Source organism: Camelus bactrianus, chromosome 10 (genome assembly GCF_048773025.1).
Source record: "Camelus bactrianus isolate YW-2024 breed Bactrian camel chromosome 10, ASM4877302v1, whole genome shotgun sequence".
Classification (NCBI taxonomy): domain Eukaryota; kingdom Metazoa; phylum Chordata; class Mammalia; order Artiodactyla; family Camelidae; genus Camelus; species Camelus bactrianus.
In genome coordinates, this window is record NC_133548.1 from 665,841 (window position 1) to 687,780 (window position 21,940).

At 54.5% G+C, this 21,940-nt stretch overlaps 1 protein-coding gene across 12 annotated transcripts in view; it reads left to right on the forward strand.

Moving 5' to 3' along the window:
• The window catches only part of AP2A2 (adaptor related protein complex 2 subunit alpha 2), a 61,784-nt gene that overhangs the window by 14,223 nt on the left and 25,621 nt on the right, over positions 1-21,940 (forward strand). For 5 of the 12 annotated variants that reach the window (XM_074371345.1, XM_074371342.1, XM_074371343.1 and 2 more), the window contains exons 2-4: positions 13,030-13,098; positions 19,960-20,102; positions 21,449-21,642. In XM_074371345.1, the coding sequence (XP_074227446.1) occupies positions 20,052-20,102; positions 21,449-21,642 (245 nt within the window). In that variant the 5' untranslated portion in view covers positions 13,030-13,098; positions 19,960-20,051. Of the gene's footprint in view, positions 1-627; positions 699-9,287; positions 9,418-11,980; positions 12,054-12,492; positions 12,617-13,029; positions 13,099-19,959; positions 20,103-20,169; positions 20,506-21,448; positions 21,643-21,940 lie in introns of those variants that run through there. The other 7 variants (XR_012509455.1, XM_045517204.2, XM_010955886.3 and 4 more) reach the window with 5 other exon arrangements.

Below are 21,940 nucleotides of genomic sequence, written 5' to 3' on the forward strand. Positions count from 1 at the left end.
TTTCTAAATGGAATTTTAAAGAGGATGTGTGACTCCGAGGCACTCATTCTGCATCTCCCGAAGCAGCCAGCAGGGTGGACCCCGTTCTCCATGAACAGGACACTGTGGTGTGTGTTTTCCCACACCTGCTTCTTAAGGGGTAGTTTCAGGGTTCCAGAATCCAGAAGTCAAAGCAAGGAGACAGTTGTCTGCTAGGATTTTGCTTCATAGACGTGATCAGTGTTACTGAGGCAGTTTCTTGCCAGGAGTGGAACGTAGTAAATGGAAGTTTGTCTTTGTGGTTTAAGTCTGTGGAGTCTATTATTGGTAATGATGAGTCAGTCTAGAGGAGTTTGGATACCTAAATATTCCAGAGCATTACTTTAAACCCTGAACCCAGCGTTCAAACATGGAGGTGGCTTTTGGAAGGTGTCGGGGGAAGGCCTCTCGGAAGAAACCACAGGCCTGCTGGGTCCTGTGGCCCAGAGGGAGCTGGAATTGGGGTGGCGGAGAGTGGTTCTGCTCTAGGGCCCGAGCCCCGTGTGGCCAGTGCGCAGTGAGGGACGGGGAGGAGCAGAGGCAGGCCGATCACTGGGCCTTGAAGGCCTGTCGGGAAGCCTGAGCTTTTCTTAAGGCGTCACACAGGAAGCTGCTGAGGAGAGTCCAGACGGTGACAGGTGGAGCCGCGTACAGCCACCCGGCTCCTGTGTGGCAGGCAGGTGAGAGGAGGCCAGTGTGGACGGGGAGGGTGACAGACAGGGGACGCTGGTGACAGAGGCCGTGGTGAGAATGGAGTAGTCTTTTGGAGGAAAGGTGGGCAGAACTCCCTGCTAGAGGGAGGGCCTCAAAGGAGAGTGTTCTGGGGGAGATGGACACGCCAGTGGGTGTTGAGGGTGGGAGGCGGGAGGCCTGGGGCCTGGTGGGGAGCATTGTGAGGGCTGTGGCTGTTCCCCGCGCCCGCTGAACGCTGAGGGTGGCGGGGATGATCTCCATCTTCAGAGCAGCTCAGGGTGCACCGGTGACTACCAGGAGAGGGCGGGCAGGCATGGTGACGGGAGTGCTGGGGTCAGGGCTTGTGGGACGGACGGGGTGCGGGGGTGACCATGAAAGGGGACCCTCGCAGCACACTGCTGAGAGGCATGAGTGGCAGTGGGACACGCTCAAGGGGTTGTGGGTGGTTTCTAGCGCGAGTAGTGCCTGGTGGGTGGGGGATGGGGCAGGAGAACAAGGCGGGAGGGGCTGGCCAAAGCTAGACCACGGGGGCCCCCTCTGTGGGGTGTGGACTGCTGGCATGTCTTAAGCAGGGGAGACACTGTACAACTTATTTTTTGTTAGTAGAATAGCAATTCTGAATACAAAGGATGGACTTTAGACTAGGTCTGCAGGCAGGAAAGCCAGTTGGGAAAAGATTGATTGCTCTGGTCTGGAGAAGGCAGCGGGAGTGGAAAGGTCGGGGTGGAGACAGAGAGGTCGAAAGTGACGGGAGGCGTGAGTGGTAAAGTGCTCTTCCCTCAGAGTGGCTTTGCCTCCACAGAAGAACTGCCAGTTAGTAAGAATGGTGGAGTGAGGACCTCTGTGAACCCACCTCCCTTGAAAGCAGTGAAAACATTGGTAAAAAGGGTCGAAACCAGCTTTGCTGGAACTCTAGAAATAAACCAAAGGTTGACGTGATGTCAGGAAGATTTATTCAAGGAAGACTGCTGCCCCTCTGACTTGACCGGTCATTCTCCTCCCCTGTGATCTGTGGTAGCACTGAAACCATGGTAGCTGTGCAAGCCAGCAGCCCAGCTGCCCTTGGAAGGGCCACGCCAGCCTTGGGGCCCCTCAGAGGCACTCTTCTCAGAGTGCTCCTGCCCTTCGCTGGCTGGTAGCTCCTCACCATTGGCGCTCACTCGCTCGAAGAGCCCTACTCCGAGTGTCTTTGTGGGAAATGATCAGTGGCGGTTAATGCCACAGTCTGGGCAAAACACTAAGGAAGATATGAAGAACGACATGCTCTTAGGGGCTCTGAAAAGCTCTGACGGATCCCCGTGGTGCCAGAAGTCTGCAGGTGTGCAGGACTGTGCCTGTGCCTCGGGAAGACGTGGGAGGGCCCCAGTCTCACCTCTGTCTCGTCTCATGTCCCGGCACAAATAGGAAGTGAAGGCAGAGGCAGAGCTGTGGCTGCCTGCGTGCTGAAGCTGTGCCTTCGCACACGCACGGCTCCTGGGCCTTGTCTGGGACACTTACCAGTTCAGCACTTCTGAGGGAATCCTTGACTGACCATCAGCCGACCACTAAGCTAACTGAGCAGAGACTTACAGTCGCTCTAGACTGTAGGGAGTTGCAGGCTTTATGGAGCTAGCTCAGGAAGGTCACTAAACAGTAACAGCGCAAGTGGCGGCGCCCCGGAAGGAGGACGTTCTGGACCGCAAGGCTGCCGCGGCGCTGTCTGAAATACCCGGTTTCAGTAAGAAGTTATGAGATGCACAGAGGAACAGGGAAATGTGGTCTATACACAGGAAAAAAGTAGTCGTTAGAACCATTAGAAACTACCCTTGAGAGGGTCCAGATGTTGGGCTTCATCATATGAGACGAGGATTTTGAACTGGTTGTTGCAGACATGTTCCAAGAACTGCAAGAAACTGTGCTAAAGGATTGAAGTGTGAGGATGATGGCTCACCAAGTGGGGGCTGTCGACAAAGAGGGGGAAGTGATGTAAAATCCCCACCAAATAGAAATCCTTGAGTTGGAAATACAGTAACTGAAGTGAAGAATTCACCAGAAGGGCTCGAGTTGACAGGAGAAAGAACCAGTGAATTTGAGAACAGACACTGTTAACATAATTGAAGTAAGATCTATTTTAAGGTAAGTAGAGATCCAGTCTGAGGAACAGAAAGTGAAAATAATAACGAAGGAAAACGAGCAGAGCCCGGGAGACCTGTGGGACCCCGTCAGGCATGCCGACACGTCCGCAGCTGGGGCCCCGTAAAGGAAGAAGTAGGGGAGCGGCGCAGGAGGAATACTCGAAGACATCAGCTCTCCTAACTTGGCGACAAACAGTAATCCACGCTTTCAAGGTGACCTGCAAATAGGGTGAACTCAAGGAGACCAGCACTTAGACACATCGTAGTCAGACTGTTGGAAGACAAAGACAAAGGAGAAAGCGTGAAAGCAAGAAGAAAATGACGCATCGTCTTGTAGACACTGTCAGGATTAACAGCTGTCTTCTCATCCAGAACACGGAGGCCGGAAGGCAGTGGGCTGGCCCGTGCAGAATGTTGAAAGAAAAAGACTCAGCCACACTGTTCCAGAAACAATAAACCGTGATGGGTACGGGTTAAAAAAAAAAGTCTGTCAGCCAAGAATTCTGTGTCCAGGAAAACCGTTCTTCAAAAATGGAGAAATTAAAATATTGCTAAATGAACAAGAACGAGGGAATTTGTTGCTAGCAGACCTGCCCTCCAGTGAATACTAGAGCAGTCAGTCTAGAATGGAAGGGCACTAGATAGTAGACTTCGTGAAGAAACAGAGCAGTGGCGAAGACAGCTGTGTGGGAAGATCTAAAAGACAGTGTATTTCTGTAACTTCTGGTCTCCTGTCTGATTTAAAAGACAGCTGCATAAAAGAAGAGTTTTTACCTAATTTTAGTACACTTTAAATAAAACTACTGGTGGGCTTTTAATGTGTAAAGATGCAGTCTGTATGACAGTAGCACAGAGGAGGAGGGAGGGAGCAGAGCTATATTGGGGCAAATATTCTCTGTACCATTAAAAGTTATTAGTTTGTACGAACTAAACTAGGTTGTTTTAAGTTAAGTGTTAATTATAATCCCCAGGCAACTACCAAGAACGTAGCTAAAAGAAAACGTAGTAAAGGAAACAAGGGAATTGAAAGGGTGCACTGAGAAGTACTTGTCGACACAGAAGAGGACGGCGGTGGAAGAGGAGGGGAGGAGACAAGACACAGCAGAGCAGAAGGGTGATGCAGCTCCTGCCTGAACAGCGTCTTAAACACAAGTGGATTAAACCCTTGAGTTAAAGAAAACATGACCTAGCTACATACTTTCTTCAAAAGACACTAGAGATTAAAAGATACAAACAAGATACTTGTGAAAGAAAGAAAAACGATATGCTTTTTTGCAAATAGTAACCAGAGGAGAGCTGGAGCGGCTATACTAACGCCAGACAAAACAGTCTTTAAGACAGAGACGTTCAGTAGAGACACAGAAGCGCAGTTTGCAGAGGTAAAGGGTCAGCCCCTCAAGAGGACACGTCAGTTCTAAACGCATTTACACCTAGTAACAGCCCCAAACTCGTGAAGCGGAACGCACAAAGGCTGGAGGGACGGGCACTTGGACAGTGTCGGTGGGGACCCGAGTGCACTGCCTTAGCAACAGACACACGGAGACCGAGGACCAGCAGCGAATGGAAGACTGGAGTGGCGCTGGGGGCCAGCCGGCCCAGCAGACCCCCAGCAGGAGCAGAGTGTGCACACTTCTCTCAAGTGCTCACGGCACAGTCTTCCGAATGGACCGTATGTTGGACCACAGAAGAAGCCTCAATACATGTAAAAGTTTAAAACCAACCACAATGAAATGAAATTAGAAATCAGTAGCAGGAGGAAGTCAGGGAAATTCACAAGTGATGTGGAAATCAAACCTTCTTAACTAACCAGGAGGCCAAAGAAGAAAACACAAGGGAGATGAATAATACTTTGAGATAAATGAAAATAAAAACACAACATGCCAAGACTTACAGGGTGCAGTGAAAGCAGTGCATGGGGGACACTTACAGCTGTAAATATCTACGTTGAAAAAGCAGCTCTCAAATTCCACCTTAAGAAACCAGGTAAAGAATAAACAAAACCCAAAGCAAGCAGAAAGAAGAAGATAACAAAGTTTAGATCAAAGAGTTATTCTTTGAGAAGCTCAGTAAAACTGACAAACCTTAAGTCAGACTGACCGAGAAATAAAGAAGACTCAGGTTACTAAAATCAGGGAAGACGGGACATTACTCCCAACTTTGCAGAAGCAAAAAGGATTACCGTGGAAAACCATGAGTAATTTGTATGCCAACAATTAGGTAACTTAGATAAGGGGGGCAATTCCTAGGAAGACGAAATAACTGAAACTGACTCAGGAAGAAATGAAAAATTTGAACAGACTTATAACAAGTGATGAAATTGAGTCAGTAATTTAAACCTGTTCTGCAGGAGCAACGCCTGGTGCAGGCGGTGTCACTGGTGAATTCTACTGACACTTAGTTCTAATACTTCACACATTCTTTGAAAAAACTGAAGCGGAGGGAACACTTCCCAACTCATTCTCTGAGGCCAGTATTACCCCGATGACAAAGCTAGACACGGACAGCACGGGGAAGAAGACTACAGGCCAGTGTGTGTTGTGACTATAGAAGCCAAAACCCTCAGTCACATGCCAGCCAGCCGAAGCCGCAACATATAAAAATGATTATACAGCAGGTCCAGGCGCGATGCATCCCAGGAGTTCAAGGCCGGCCTCACACGTGGAAGTCAGTCCGTGTAACACACCGTACTAATACGATGAAGAACCAAACACACGTGGCCATATCAGTAGGCGCAGAAAAGACATTTCACAAAACCCAACACGCTTTCGTGATGAAAAACACCAAACAAGTGAGAACCAGAAGGGAACTTCTTTGACTTGATAAAGGGTGTCTGTGAAGAATCCACAGCTATTGTCTTACTTGGTGATGAAAGACTGTCTCCCCCTGAGGTCAGAAATGTGGCGAGGATGTTTGCTCTTCTCCTTCTGCTTGATGTTGTACTGGGGGCTCTGTGCTGGGGAGTTACATAAAAGGAAAAGGAACGAAAGGCATCCAGGCTGGAAGGAAATAGGCAGAATGTTCTCTGTGTATAGCTGATGTCATCCTGTATGTAGAAGACACTGACGAGCCCCCTGGAAAACTCCTAGAATTATAAATGAGTCAGCGAGGTTGCAGGAGGTAGGTGCAGCATGGGACAGTCAGTTGTATTTCTGTGTACTCTCAGTGAGGGGACATTCCATTTACAATAGCTTCAGAAGGAGAGAAATACTTAGGAATGAGTTTCAACAAAGTAAATGCAGGGCTTGTGCACTTAACCACGAGACATGGTTGAAAGGGGTAGAGGAGCCCTAAGCAAACTGGAGCATTCTATGCCCATGGGTTAGAAGGCGTAATATCGCGGGGTACCAAAACCCCCATTACCACTCCTGCGCAGGCAGTGGGGCGCAGATTGGCGCAGCCACTGTGGAGGACAGTACAGGGTTCCTTAAAAACCTGAAAGTAGACTTACCGTGGGATCCAGCAATCCCACTCCTGGGCATATATCCGGAGAAAAATAAAGTTCAAAAAGACACATGCACCCCAGTGTTCACAGCAGCACTGTTTACGACAGCCAAGACATGGAAGCAGCCCAAGTCCATTGACAGATGACTGGATAAAGAAGGCGCGGTACATGTATTCAGTGGGACACTACTCAGCCATACAGAAAGAAGAAGGTAATGCCATCCGCAGCGATGGCCTGAAGACCGTCATTCTAAGTGAAGTGGGCTGGAAAGAGAAAGAGGAATACCACATGACATCATCCACATGAGAAATCTGAAAAATAATAGCAGTAATAAGGACACATGTGAGCTGCTTGTTGTCTGTAACTAAGAGGACTGCTTTCCTGAGTATGTGTGAGCGCACCCGACTGTCCTGTATGACTGGGTCATGCATTCTGTTGATCCTTGTTTTGTGGTTGGCTTTGTTCCTTTGATAATTATGTAAGTTTAAAAGCTAAAGCTCTAACCTGTTCTTAGAAACAATCATCAGTACACATACGTAAACTAAAAAAAGCGAGCAGTACGCTGCATTTGTGTATTTGCATGCAATAGAATGTGTATGTGCAGTCGGACTGTAATAATTCTACCCAATAAAACTGAAAAAGGAGGAAAAAAAGAGTTACGCCATGGAACTATACCCTAAACCTGTAACTGGAAATCTAACCGTATACTGCTGATGTGTGAACTCTTGGGAAAAAGATTTTATTTTTTACGTTAAAAAATAATCCCCAGCTGACCTGTAGGTTTAGTGCCGTCCTTATCAAAAATCCGGGGTGCCTTTGTTTTGCTGAGATAACCTGGTCCTAAAATTCACGTAGGAGTGCAGAGGGTGCAGAGTAGTCAGCACTGTCTTGAAGAACGGAGTTGGAGGATTCACCTCCCTCTTCCAAAACTTAATACGAGCGATCAAGACGTCGTCCTGGTGTAAGGATATAGATCGATGGAATAATGTGGAGAGGGTAGAGATAAACCTTTACCTTTTTGGTCAGTTGATTTTTGACTAGAGTGCCAAAGTAATTCAGTGCGGGAAAAATAGTCTTTTAAAGAAACGGTGCTGGGATAACTGGACACCCATGTGCAAAAGAATGAGATTGGACCCCAGCCTCACAGCATACACAAAAAGTAACGCAGAATGGATCCTGAACCTACATGCAAAAGCTGAACTGTAAATCTCTTACAAGACAACATAGGAATAAATCTTTGTGACCTTGGGAAATGGTGTCTTAGATACGACAACAAAAGTACAAGTGATTTAAAAAAGGTAAATTGGATTTCATCAAAGTTAAGAACGTTTATGCTGCAAAATGCTGTCAAGAAAGTGAAAAGACAATCCAAGAATGAGAGAAAATATTTGAAAAGCATGTATCTGTTAAAGGGCTTGTATGCAGAATGCATTAGAAAACTCCACAGTAAGAAGGCAAATGGCCCAATTAAAAGTGTGTGAAGCGTCTGAACATACTTTCTCCAAAGTAAGTTTGCAGCAGCCCAGTAAGCACAGTGAGCGCCGTTAGGCAACTGCAAACCCAGAGCACAGAGAGACGGCACTTTACACACACTGGGAGGGCCGGAGTGGACGCCGCGGACAGTAGCGAGTGTCGGCAACGTTGTGGGGCAGTTGGAGCCCTCATTCTTGAGCTGATGTAGAATGGTGCTGCCTTTTGGGAAGACATCCTGTCGGTTCCTCAAAATGTTAAACGTAGAATTGTCATACGTCCCAGCAGTTCTACTCCCAGGTGTCTATGCAAGAGAAATGGAAATGCGTGTGTTTACACAACAACTTGTCCAAGAATGTTCACAGCAACATTATTTGTGATAGTCATCAAGTGATGGACAGATGAGAGAGTGGCGTGTCCGTGTAATGCAGCGTTCCTCAGCAGAAAAGGGACGAGGCACCGATTCATGCTGCCTTGGAAGCGCCGTGTTGGAAAACAGTCATGCTCTCTTTTGTGATCGGTGAGAGAAGCAATCACAAAGCACCGTACACAGATGCTGTTTGTGTAGAATGTTTGGAGGAGTCCTGAGAGACAGAAAGTAGATTACTGGGTGCCAGGGGCTGAGGAGGGCAGTGTTGCTGAGTGACTGCTGGTGGGTGTGGTGTTTCTGACTGGGGAGATGAAAGTTTTCCAAAATGAGGTGGTGCTGCTGGGTACACAGCTGTGAGTACACTGAAAATCACTGACTTGTGCACTTTAGTGAATTGTGTACTATGTGAATTCTGTCTCACTAAAGCTGCTGGAAGAAGATGCATCTGCTAACATTTGTCAGATGTGGTTTTATCTTCTGTGGCATAGCACCATTTAATCTTCTGTGACCTCCTATTCCGCCTCTCGTTGAGGATCCCTGGCCCGAGGCCCGTCTTTCCCGTGCAGAAGTACGGAGAAAACGCAGAGCGGTGTCCTGGCGCTCACTGTGGCCTCCTGCGGGCAGACTGCTGTGTGTGCTTGCTGGCTGTCACGCCAGCGCCTTGCGGCACTCCTGGCCGCTGGAGGAGAGACAGGCAGAGGGGTTGAGGGGGTGGTGGGTCCCGCAGCCAGCATGACATGGGTGTGGCCTCCAGGCCAGGCTGGGCCTCAGGGTTTGCTCCATTTACCGCTGTGCTGACCGCCTTCAGTTTGAGTTGAGCAGTGGTATCTTTCCTCTTTTTTGTTTGGTCAGTTTTGGACTTTTGGATTACTCAGTGAAATCACTTTGTATACGGACTAAAATTCTTTATTTCGACCAAGTCTTACTGTAAGGTTCAGACTTACTACCTTAGGATCCTGGTGGTTTGGTGTGCTGGTTGTAACCGGCTGTGGTAGGCTCCCGTCCTCTGTTCTGAACTGGGCTGTTCCCAGGTGCCGATACGGCTTGTTGATTAGTTCGGCCTTCAAACCAGAAGCAATCATTAACCAGCATGTTATTCTGGAAAAATGACCAGGGGTGGTAATTCTGAAAATCCAGGAGCTTTTTTCAGAGCCTGTCTCTGTAGAGTGTGTTCTTTGTGACTTCCTGACCGTGAATGGGAGCTTGTTTTGGGCAGTGTTTGGGAGCCAGTGTCGGTTACTCACTGGCTACCAGAAGTGCCTGTGATGGCCCTGGTGTTTTCCGTGGCCGATGGACCTGCCGCATTTTAGGTAGAGACAACGCAGGGTGGCAAAACCGGGGTCTCTTCCTTGCAGGACAGAGATCAAACCACAGCCACGTCCCAGTTACTCTCGCTGACGCTTTACCCATTTTAACAAGTGGCTTTCTGAAGTCAGGGTAGGGCGATAACCGCCTCGCCCCCACTCCCAAAGCTAATTCTTGATCTGAAAGACCGTATTTTTTGCTGGATCTGCTCCCAGCAGTGTGGGGCGGCTGGGCTTGATGGTGAGGCTCCTGCCTGGAGGGAAGTGCAGCTCGCGTGAGAGGCCCCGCCGGGCCCGGCGCACACGTTTCTCCCGAGTCCTCGCCGGGCGGAGGACGAGGTCTTGGCCGTGCTCGGTGGGGGGCGCCGCCTCCCTGGGCGTTGGGCAGCAGTGTCGGTCTGTGTTTGGGTGTCAGTCCCCCATGTCGGGCTCGACCCCTGGCCCAGGCGTGTTTGAGTCCAGAGCAGCTGCTGCTGGGACGGAAGGCCTCGTGGGCGTTGCTGGGCTGACATGTGGCTCGGCCTCGCTCAGCCAGGCGGAAGCACCGTCCAGGTAAGGGCAGCGTTTGTGCACTCGTGTCCTTGGTCCCCGAGGTGGCGTCTCCACCATGTGACAGTCCAGTCAGTGAACAGGTGGTCCGGCCCACACCTGAGCGGGGGTCTGAGGCCTGAGGAAGTCTGACTTTCTTCCTCACGTAAGCTGCTCCATCTTTTCCTCTAGGTGTTCACAGGAATTTTTTTCTTCTAAGTCCGGTAATTGCATCACAGTATGTCTTGGTGTGTGTTATTTGGGGTCAATATTCCCAGTGTGGCTTCTTATGTGGCTTTAAGTCTTTCATTTCCTTTGCTTACTTTCAGGAAAGCTTGCCCAGTGACGCGCTGGCCGCCCCGCTGCTCAGCGGCCGCCTTCCTGGGGCCCTACTGCCCGCGTGTGCGTCTTTGTCCACTCCCAGCATTGGCTGCGTTTTCCTCAGTTCTTTATCTTTCTCCTCGTTTCTTTTTTATTTAAATAATTTTATTGATTTTCATCTTCTGTTTCTCTAAGGACCTCTGTCATGCGTATATTCTTCTGTTCCTTGCTCTTCATTTCCGAAATGATTTTCCATTTCTCATCTGCCTGATTTCTGTTACCTCAGAGCTGAGTTTTCTGTGGACGTTTAAGCGTCTTCTGCACTTTTCCTGCTGTTTTCTGGCTTGTTTTCAGCTCGAGGGCCCCAGTGTCGCTCTGGCCTGCGGGGCCACCTGCCTCAGGAGCTGCCTCTGCTTGTCGGGGTCCTTCTGCTCCCCAGCCTCTTCCTGGTTGTCTCGTGTGGAGTTTGACCCCAGTCCCTTCCCGTTGCTTATTTTTACGTGGAGTTTGTTCTCTGGGCCGTCGGAGGAGCAGGCTCTAGGGTGGCTTTTCTGTTGCACGGACTCCCTCCTGCAGCATCTGGGCCTGGTGCTGCCTCCGAGTGCCCCGGCCCTGGCTGCTGGCCTCTGTGGCCCTCCCTGTCACTCAGTGGGAGGCCCGGGCCTGGCGCGCCAGACCCGGTCCTCACGCTCAGCCCTGCGAGGTCCCCTGGGGCTGTTTGGGGCTCTCCCTCCTCTTTGACCCTCCCTCGCCCAGCTGTCCTGCTGCGAGGGCCTGTGGCTTGTGGTGGTTTCCCTGCTGAGGGGACTGCGCGCTGAGATGTGAAGTAATTTCTCCTCGGTTGCAGAGTGCATCGGAGGCCGTTCTTCACCACTGGCTTCTGCTCCTCCCCTGGCTATCCCTAACTCCAGATTATGTGCTTTTGCTTTTATTTTGTGATCTACTGGTCTGGGGTGATAGCTGTAGATTCCTCCTGGGAAAGCTGACTTAACATATACCGTGACTCCCTCTGCCCACTGCCTCCTATCTTTGTCCCACTTCTGCTCTCGGTTGACCCCTCTTGACTCTGCACAACACAGGTTCCTGCCTCTCGGGGTCTGTCTTCCCTAGGGCTGGGGTAGGTGGAGCAGAAGGAAGCTCTGACACACAGATTCCTGCCACCTGGTGAGGCACACAGGCCCGCGGGACTCCTGTGCACTCAGGCCGGGCCACGTGGCGCTGCCCGCGGTCTCTGTTTCTCTGTGAGTGCTGCAGAAGGTGCCCAGGTCTTGTTCTCCTGGCCCTTTCAGCCGAGTCGGAAAAGACTAAGAAAAGGTTTGCCCTTGACCTGCCGCCCTGGGCATCAGGCCTGCTGCTCTACACGCTGCCCCCTTGTTTCCCGGGAGCCTTCGGCTACCCAGCCTCGCACAGAGGAGGAAGCGGGGCACAGCTGTGAGCTTCCTGCGCCGTCAGGGCTGGGAAGGAGGTTCGGGGTGTTCTCCCAGCCCACATCCTAGCTCCCCAGAGCTGAGGTGTTGTGTTGTCAAAGCTCTCCAGCCCCCATTCTCACCCCTGTTGGAATCGCAGTTCCCCAAGTAGGAAGTGTTGCCTCAGCCTAAGTCCTGGCACCTCGAACGGCGCCTGGACAGCACGCCTGCCTCTTGCCCCCGTCCCGGCCAGGGCTTTTGGGGCAGTAGTGGCTCTGGGGGCCCCGTGTTACTTCGGCAGATGCTTATTAGCATGGCGGTAGCAGAAGATGAATGATGTTGTGGAGCACCCTGGGGAGAGGCAGGCGGCCCTGCTGGGGAAGGCAGGTAAGTTCCAGAAGAGGCAGCGCTGGAGGCCGGGCCGGGGGGCGGTGTGTCTGGAGGAGAGTGCAGTGCGCCCTGCGTGTGGGCATCTGCGAGCACCCGGGCCTGGCGGTGCTCTGCGGGGGCGGCTGCGGGGGTGCCTTTCCTCCCCTGGAGATGGTCACTGAGCCCAGGACTTGCCCGGAGAGGGTCTTTAGTAGTGAACTTTGTCCTGCTTTCAAAAAGTGGCATACACGGAGACGCACACGGGTGTGGACCTCCAGCTCCCCTTAGCCCGTGTGATGGACAGTGTCTTGTATTTCCCCAGCGCTCGTTAAGGCGTGTCCTCTCGAAAAGGTGCCCGTGCTCTGAAGGCCTGTTTCTGCAGCTTGTCCAGGGAAGTGGAGCTGGCATGCCCCTCTCTGTTCCGTGACTGACCTGCTGCACACCCACAGGTGCTCGTGGCAGGAGGGCCGACTGAGCGTGGGCTGCAGTTCTGGTGGAAGTCTGACTCCATACGTGTGATGCACCTTCCATCTTTCTTTGGTAGAACGGAGCACTCCCAGACATCGCTGAGTACTGTAAAGGTGGACTTCCCCGACTTTGTCAGTTGGTGAATTTCATAAAGAAAGAACACTAGAAGCCTGCAGTAGTTAAAAATTAGAGACATTGTCTGTGGCAGTACAAGTCAGCTTTAGGAGTGAGTTGTTAGCTGGTGGTGATTTATCGCGAGAACGCTCGGCAGCACTGTCTGTATTTAGTGGCCCTGGGCTGCGGCGGAGGCCCGGTGGGCCGCTCCCCTCTCTCCCGGGGCCTTTGTGGGCGAGCCCGTCCTGACCGGCGGCTGCCTCCTGGCCCGCCTTGTGGGCCCAGATTGCTTCTCTCCTGGGGCTCCAGGGGGCCGAGACTATGCCCGTGACGCTGATGTCGGTCTGATCGGGGAATGAGTGTTCGTTTTCAAATCAGTTAAAGCAAGATGCATTTGTGTTCTCTTTTTTAGGCAAAAGTAAAGAAGCGGAAATAAAGAGAATAAACAAAGAGCTGGCAAACATTAGATCAAAATTTAAAGGTAAGTGTGTTTAACCTTTGTCATGAAATGTACTGTTGTAAACTTTATACGGTAGGGACCTAATCTTTTAATGTTATCTATTTATTTTTTTTCATTTCAAACCAAAGTTAAGGTCTCAGTACAGTTACTGTCATGGCTCTGTTGGAATTAAATTGCTTAAAGTCAAGCTAGCAGTTATTCTTGAGTCGTTTGATGGTTTGTAGAGTTGATCACATAGCGTGCCCTCCCCCCCCAAACCCGGACCGGCCTTGCCTGGAGCTGGAAGGACACTAATCTGGAGTAGCCACTTCCAGCTGCAGACTCTGTCCACAAAGTGGAGGAGCGTGTGAGCCCGCAGCCCCGACACGTTAGGGCAAAGCACGTGTCTCGGGTAGAGACTGCTGGTGGCGTGAGGTGCCGTGCGGTGACCGAAGCCCTTCCTGCGCGAAGTGGGTCAGCGAGTAACACACCGTGCTACCTGGTCTGCTCAGGGAGCTGCCTCTCTGTGAGCCAGTCTGCGGGGTGCACGCCTTCCCTGAGCGTCCTCACCCTGAACAATTGTCAAGCGTAGACTGTCCGCCTTGGGACACATTTATGAAAGACTGGTTAATCCTGGAGAGAGCCAGGCCTGCGCAGCCTTGCCGCGGGCAATGACAGGTAGGCGCAGCAGTCCTCCAGAGGATGATGCCACCATCAGAGGCTGCAAGCGGTTCCCCCAACTGACTTCCCCAGCACGTCGTCCAGCCCCTGGTCCTTGATGGTCAGGCACACAGAGCGCCAAGACAGCACGAACAAGCACCTGTAGAGCCAGCGGACACGGAGTCACAGAGGCCCTGATATCAGGTGCAGCTTATAGTGAAGAAATGGGTTCACGATTTTAAAGAAGTGAAAGGCAAACTTGAAAATTCCAGTGGGGAGCTTGGGCAGTGTAGGAGGCGACCTAGCCGACTTTGAAGTAAGACCAGGTGGAAGCTCTGGGGCTGAAGCGGGGGCTTGGGTGGAGGTGACAGCGGACAGCTGGAGAGAGGCTGGTGCTCTGAGCGACGGCTGAGGAGACAGCCTTGCCTGAACGTGGCCCGGGTCTGGACTGAAAGGGAGAACAGAGGGACGGGTGAGAGGCCTGGGGAGTGGTAGAAAGGTCTGAAGGGCTTCACTGAACGTCCTGGAGGAAAGGAGAGTTGATGTGACAGAGAACTTTGAAGAATTCATGAGATTCACCAAACCTCAAAGTCAACACGCAGTGAACTAAATAAATAAAATGAAATCTACGCTGAGACACACATCTGTGGAAGAGCGGAGACCGCAGAGGCGGCCGGAGGGGGCTGTCTTCATGGGAGCTGCCTGGGTGCCGATTCTCCCGGGCTGGGGGCTGGGGGCTGGGGCAGGGCCCAGCGCCACCTCACGTGCTAAAAGAGTAACAGCCAACTGATGGGTCTACACCAGCAGTGAAATCTTCTAAGAAAGAAGCCAAAAAAGACCTTTTTCAGACAAAAATGGAGGGTTTCCCACCAGAAGGACTGTGCAGGAGATTCTAAAGGATGTTCTTCAGGCCAGAAACAGATGATGTCAGAGGCAGACAGAGGGCAGATGTGGTGGGTGTGCAGGTCAGTCAAGGAGAAGTGAGAGCCTGACAGCAAGCAGGCGGGAGAGATGTGGACGGGGCCAGGGACACCAGGGACACCAGGGACACTGGGGAGCAGAGCCCACGGAAACTGTGCCGTCAAGAGGGCCGGGCTGCCGGCCTCACATGGCACTCTGTCCTAAGGGAGGATGCGGGCCTCGGGGTGGAGCAGCATCCACGTGCGAGGCCTGGCCTCTGCTTGCTTGTCCCCCGGCCTGCGGGGGGCTTCCCTCCCCGCATCCCCCGAGAAGACACTGGAGAGAGATGTGGGCCTCGCGGTGGAGCAGTGTCTGGCTGTGAGGCCCAGCCTCCGCTCGCTCGTCCCCTGGCCTTCGGGGGCTCCCTGCTCCTCAAAGACGCTGGAGAGGGAGGCACACGGAGGGGCCCGGAGCCGCCACGCAGGGGAGGGGCAGCAAGCCTGTCGGGCCTGTGGACTGAGAGCGGGAAGCAGAGCCGGCTGTGTTCCCGGGTGCTCGGGTCGGGGGAGACGAGCCGGCACACCTCAGTGTTGGCACCTCTGAAACCAGGGTTGTACCGTGCTGTCCTGCCCAGAGGCTTCCTTCTCACCGATGGGCATCGCCAGTTAGCGGGTGGCACAGGCTAACTGCTTGTTCACTGCTGAGCCCTCACTGAGTCCCAGGTGCTCGGGCACAAAGGCGGGTGAGGGAAGTTCCCGTAAAGCACTGACATAGATACAGAGAAACTAGAAAACCCACCCCCTTTTCCACCCCTTTTTGCTGTGGGAGCGCAGGGCTTGCGCGCGGGGCTCCTCGTGCTGCTCCCTCCAGGCGCCTGTGCCCTGGCTTCACCATTTCCAGGTTTTGCCCACGTTCTTTGATCTTTTGTTCTCATTTTTTCCCTGGGATATTTGCACAGAGTGACTTTTAAAAAATTGGCTCTGTAACTTACAGTGAAATTCCCTTATTATATGCAAATGCATGTATTCATGCCCTCAGACAAAACAGAGGATGCCTCCACGACCCCAGAGTGCCCCTCTGCACTCACCCACCTCCCCGGGAGCCACTGACCTGCTTTCTATCACTTTTCTGCTGTTTCTAGAAATGTTGCAGGAAAGTCATCTGCCCTGTGAGGCCTCGAGTGCTGCCCTCTGACTCAGCAGTGTGGACATTTGGGTGGTTTCCAGTGCTGCCTGCTGGGGCCGGGCGCTGGGAACACCGTGTGGGAGTTCGGGGGGACATCTGGGAGTGGCACGGCCAGGTCCCTGGAGAGTGTGTGTGACCTTCTGGAGCCTGCCGCGTGTCTCCCAGGGCGCCTGCCCCCTTCTCCCCCGGCCCCTCCACGTCCTCGCCAGCACTTGGTGTGGTTCTTAATCTTAGTTTTTCTAGTGAGCATGTGCTGGTGCCCTGCTGTGGCTTTAATTTGCATTTCCCATTTTTTAACAGTTGAATCTGGTTAAGTGCCCTGGAGAATAAAGACCCCGCCCAGGTGTGTAGGGGGGGTCTGGGGAGGAAAGTCTGAAGACTGAGCTCTAGAAAACAGCCAGCCGCGGAGGGAGAAGCACGCAGCCAGTGGTGGCCCCTCGTCCATCCTCAGCATCTTGTTCTTTTTCCCTCTTTGAACCTAAGGAGATACTTGTAGAGCCCGATCTCTGTGAGAAGGGGTCCCAGGTAAAAGTCAGCCGGAAGGATTTGGTCACTGGGGGTCGGTCGCATTGCCCTAGAGACGGAAAGTGAAACTCGCGACGCCGGGGGACCTGTAGGTTCTTCCTGGCATCTTGCTTGTCAGATGAGGACATTCTCAGTGAGGCAGGGCCCGACTCGGGGTATCAGGTACAGAGCCTGTAGGGGCAGGAGGTGTGGGAGCCTGTCTTCAGCCTGGGGCTCCTGCCCTCAAGGCATGGGCAGCAGATCCCTGTCTGCTTGTGGCCCAGGGCTGTGCACAAGCCCACAGACTGGCTGGGCTGATTGCATTTCCCCTGCCACCAAGAAGTTCTTATCTGGGTCTGTTTTGGCCACAGCAGCTGGTGAAGGAGGCAGGATGGGCTGAGTTATGAGTGTCTGAGTGGGTGGTCGTTAGGTTCATGGGTGCCGGACTGGGACACAGGCAGGAAGGGCAGGTGCTGGGGGCACCCCTGGGGGAACAGGCAGCTGGGGAGGGTGCCCATCCTTCCGGCCCGCCGCCTGAGCTCGAGGGAGTGGGTTGTCCATGTGTCCAGATGCAGTGGCGACTCACCCGCCTTCCAGTCTTGTGTCTTATCTGTTTGACATTTTGTTGTAAAAATGCCAGATTTCAGTGATTCTAAGATAGATGTTTTCCCACATTTTTCACATTATGAAATCAGCATGCATCTCAAGAGCTAGAGAAACACAGTCCTCAGCGGCCTCTGCTGTGGGCTCATCTTGCAGGTACTGCTGGCCCACTGCCGGCCCCGCGGAGGGCTGGGCTGGGGGAGGCTGAGAGGCCCCGGCCCGTGTCAAGCCCCTTTGTGGTTTGTGGCCCACTTTGCTGTCTGTCCTCTGCTGTGATCTTCACAGCAGCCAGAGGTGTGGGTGCCGCAGCCATCACCCCTACAGCTCAGAAAACACTGGATGTAATGGTTTGAAATTGCTGGATCAATGCCCACTTCGAGCCCAGTACCAAAGCTCACACTTGGAGGCTGTCCCAGCCTGGTCCTTTCCAGAGAGAGGAGCCGCACGCGGCTCAGAGGACGTTCCTGTGAGGGGCTACTGGGCTCTGACGTGAGGGCTTGCAGGTCACAGGGCTCGGGGAGCACTGCCTGCAGGGTGGGGGAGTCACCTCCTGGGAGCAGGGGGAACTGGGGCGCTGGTGCGGCAGGAGCCCGGCTGGCCCCTGGGTCCTGTGGAGAGGGCAGGAGTCGGGGAGGTTTTGGCCAGGGTGGGGCCGAGAGATAGCGTTGGGGCCCGAGCTCCTCCCATCTCCACATCACATCCAGAGCCTTCCGCGCCCCAGAGCTGCCGGAAGGTTTTTGGTGACTGGGCCTGGGGACCTTCTGTGTCCTGATGGCACGTCTTGAATTTGCAGCTGGGAGACTAGCATGGGGGCCTCAGGCATGAAGAGCCGACCCAGTGGTGCCCTTTGGAGGGCACTTGGGGTGCAGGCTTCTCTCGCACGCCCAAGGGGTTTCTAGTGTGTTCTGCTGGGCCTTGCTCCTGCGGGGCTGTGATAGGGGCCCGGAGGGGCCCCTGGGGTGAGTGCAGGTGGAGCGGTGAGCACTCGTGGGTGGAGACAGGTGGCCGGGCGGTGGGACTCGCTGTTCGCAGGGCCTCTTCCTGAGACTAGAGTGCGGGCCTGCTGCCGCCGAGAAGCCAGGTCTGGGCGGCTCAGGGCTGGAAAGTGGCTTGAGAAAGCCCTGGGGTCACCTGAGCCCTGAGCAGATGAGGTGTGCCCACGGTGAGTACCCCGGGCCCAGTCGGAGCCCCATGTGTCCTGTCCAGGCTGGCACCGGCCTCTCACTCAGGCTGGGGGCTGCTCTGGCCGCACAGTTCCCTGGGACCTTGTTAGGACGGATCGAAGGAAGGGAAAGGCTTCTCTGGGCTCACTCTTGAGCAGGTGAGGCGCTTCTGAGCCCAGGTGGGTCAGGCTGGGGTGGGCACCGGGCCGAGGGGCGCTGTGTGTCTGCCGCCTCTGCCGGCTTGGTCCCCTTTGAGAGCAGGCTGGACCGCGTGTCCTTGGGGGCTGCCACTTTTTCCTGCTTGCACTGACCTGTCCTCTTTGCAGGCATAAGTCCACCTGCCCCTCACTGAGGATGAGTCCTTCTGGGTGCTCGGCTCCAGGCGGGATTGCCTGTTACCTCCTCTCTGGGCTGGGCCCCAGGTCAGTCCTCAGAGGTACTTGGGGAGGCCCCCAGACTGCCCCATAGCGCCGGGTTTTGCCTCATGTCACAGCACCGCCAGGGCCGACCCTCTTGACTGCGCTTGCCTGAGCTGTGGCCCTGAGTTTCATGTGCACTCAGCCTTTAAACGTGTGCCTCTGTAAGTCCCCCAGCATTGGGGAGGGCCATGGAGGGACCCCCATGTCCACGTCCCGCAGGAGCAGAAACCGGCTAGGGCGCATCATAGAGAGAGCCCCTGCTGTGTCCGCGGCCTGTCCCGCGGGTTCTCGCTGTAGCAGGGCCCGCCCGCTGTCAGGAGGTGGCAGAGCCAGGCTGCTTCTTGAAGGCCAGGCAGGTGGGAGATGGGGGATTGCTGCTGCTTGCCGTGGGCTGCGTGCCCTGCGCCTGCAGATGCTCTCCCACGGTAGATGGGGTGGGTCCCGCCAGAATGCAGCCAGGAGGTGGTGGAGCCGGGCTCCTGGGGTGCAGCGGGCAGATGAGCGAGTGGGGGTGGTGGGTGGGAACCTGGCCTGGTCTGAGTTTATGTGGTTTGGTTAGTAAATCAAATGTCAGTTTGCTGCTGAAAAAATGGGAGGGTTTCTCAGAGTTCCCTGAGGTGAGGCGTGGCCCACTGTCACCACAGGAAGTCTGGGGGTCCTATTTCTCGACAGCCTCTTGAGATCTGCCAGTGCTTGTCCACGGGACACGAGTGTCCTGGCCCGCACCAGTGGGGAGCGTGGCTGTCACAGTCCTCCCGGTTCCCTGCATCCCGTTTGGCCCACCTGTGTCCCACATGGGCCCTCAATGGTGTGGCAGCCGTGTCGCTGGGAGATGCAGCTCAGGAGATGGCAGGCTCTCTGGCTGTCACCTCTGCTGTTTACGAAGGAATGCTTTATACTTCTTGGGTGAAACAGGAGTGTCTGTTATTTAAAACGGCAGCGCCTAGGGGTCTTTCTTAAAGTGACATTTTATGTTCCGCAGCGACGTGCCGTGAGTGTGCCTTGCTGCGCCCTCTGCGGGGTCCTTAGTCATGCTGTGATCTGGACTAAGACAGAAGCCCCCCTGGTCTTTCTGTGTATGATTCTAGGGTGGGTGATTGGTCCTAGAAGTGGGTGAAATGTAAGGTGATTTAGAGTGCATACATCTGCCTCAATTAATAAACATATTTGAAAGATTAAGTTGATGATTGGGACCAGGCTGGCCCTGGCGCTGTTGTGGCCGGTTGGAGTGAGGCCCTGGGGCCCGGCCGGACCGTGTCTGGGCCGTACCCCCAACCCCGGGGCTGTCCTGAGAGGGCAGAACTCTTGCTTCCAGATAGGTGCCCCGGCTTCCGTTTTTTAAGGGAAGCTGAATGTTTGGACTCTGACGTGCACGACCTGGTTTAGGAATGCCTTTCCTGTTGGACGCTGTGTCGGCAGGGAGCCTGGCCGGGGGTCTTCTTCCTGCTCTCCCTCCCCCCCTCCCCCAGGCGACAAGGCTCTGGATGGCTACAGCAAGAAGAAGTACGTGTGCAAGTTGCTCTTCATCTTCCTCCTGGGCCACGACATCGACTTCGGGCACATGGAGGCCGTGAACCTGCTCAGCTCCAACAGATACACGGAGAAGCAGATCGTGAGTGTCCCGGCTGCGGGCGGGCTCCAGGCGGGGAGGGGCCCAGGGCCTCCCTTCCCTTGCTGAGCTTCCCGCTGCTCTCCAGGTAGCAGTCCTGCTGTGGCAGGGGCTCTTTTCCTGGGTGAGGGTCTCCTGTCAGGTGGCCATTTGATTTCTTGCTGTTTTTACACTGTCCATGCAGTCTGGGAATTTCCTGTGCGTTTTGGCAGGTGTGGGTGTGATGGACGCTTTGTGCAGCTGTTCCCCACGCAGTCTGAGAGGGAGGGAGGGAGGGAAGCGCTCCCCTCCTCTCCTGTCGGAGCCTTGCTGACACGCTGTCCCATCTGTTTACCTGGTGGCCCCTCTTGCAACTTTCCGTTTCTGAAACGGGCCCCACCTCCTGTGGTTGAAGAGCCAAGGGCAGGTGGGTGTCCTTGTCTCGCCCCAGCTCGCATCTTCACAGGATGCGCTGGTACCTGGGCCCCTGGAGCCCTCGCAGGCTTTGTCATTTTAGCCCTGCATCCTCTTGGCGTCACCTTATTTCTGTGTTTTCTTGAGGGTTTTCCTCTTATTTGTCCAAAAATTTAAGTTACAGAAAGTGAAAAAGATACTCTAGATGCCCCAAGAATTTTGTTAAGTAACGCAACAGGAATTTATTGAGTGCCTGGGTGGACCCAGCAGTGTGCTGGGGGTCCCTGGGGACACAGTGATCGAAGCAGGTGTGGGCCCTGCTCTTTTCTGCTGGGGAGATGGCTCAGACAGCCCCTGAACAGAGAACTAGAGCTGTGGGGCCGGTGCTCAGTGAAGGGGGCGTGCAGAAACCTGCGGACCCTGAGGGGTGGCTCTCAGGGAGGGCCCCAGCTGAGATGGGGGTCGAGGGGTTAACAGGGAAGGAGGGGAGCTCCTGGGGGCTTTCTCCGGAGAACTGGGGTGGGTGGGAGTTTAAGCTGTGTCCCTGCGTTGGGAGGGTGCAGTCGGGCTGGCATTTGGCCTGAGGGAAAGGGGCAGCTGGAGCCCGGAGACGCATTCGAGGTGGGGGGAGACAGCAGCTGGCTGGGCTTCTGGAAGTCGCCGCAGTGTCTCAGGCAGAGCTGAGGCAGTCCCGGTTTGGGACGGAGGTGAGTGGAGGCTGCCGTGGACCGTGAGTGGGACGTTGGGGTGGGGACGCCGTCTCAGCGCGTAGGGCCGTCTGCAGAGCTGCCGCGTGGTCTGAGGCTGAGAACGTGCTCCTGCGGCAGAGCTGGCTTCTCCCTCCTCGGAGCTCACGGCGGCCCCAGCGAACGGGCCGTGCGGTCGGCCCCCCGAAGGCGGAGCCCTGGGGCCGGGTGCTGACGGGCTCTCTGTCCTCTCATCCTGGCGGCGCGCAGGGCTATCTGTTCATTTCGGTGCTGGTGAACTCCAACTCGGAGCTGATCCGCCTCATCAACAACGCCGTGAAGAACGACCTGGCCAGCCGCAACCCCAGCTTCATGGGCCTGGCACTGCACTGCATCGCCAACGTGGGAAGCCGCGAGATGGCCGAGGCCTTTGCCGCCGACGTGCCCAGGATCCTCGTGGCCGGGTTGGTACCTGCTGAGCCCCGAGCACACGGTCCTTCTCACGCCGAGTGTGTGGGATGAGCCCACCCTGCCTGGTGAGGTGCTGGGGTGTAGGCGCGGGGTGGAGCAGACATGGGTTGAGACCTGGTGCCTCCAGTCGGGCACTCCGTCCTGGCACCGCGGAGCATCCTGGCAGGCAGGGGCTCGCCCCGGGGCACGGCGCCTCTTCTGCCCTTTCCGAAGCGCTCCTGGAGGAGTGTCGCAGGGTCACAGAGGGCGCGTGGGGGGCCGGGCTGGGGGAGAGGCCACAGAGCAGCCTGA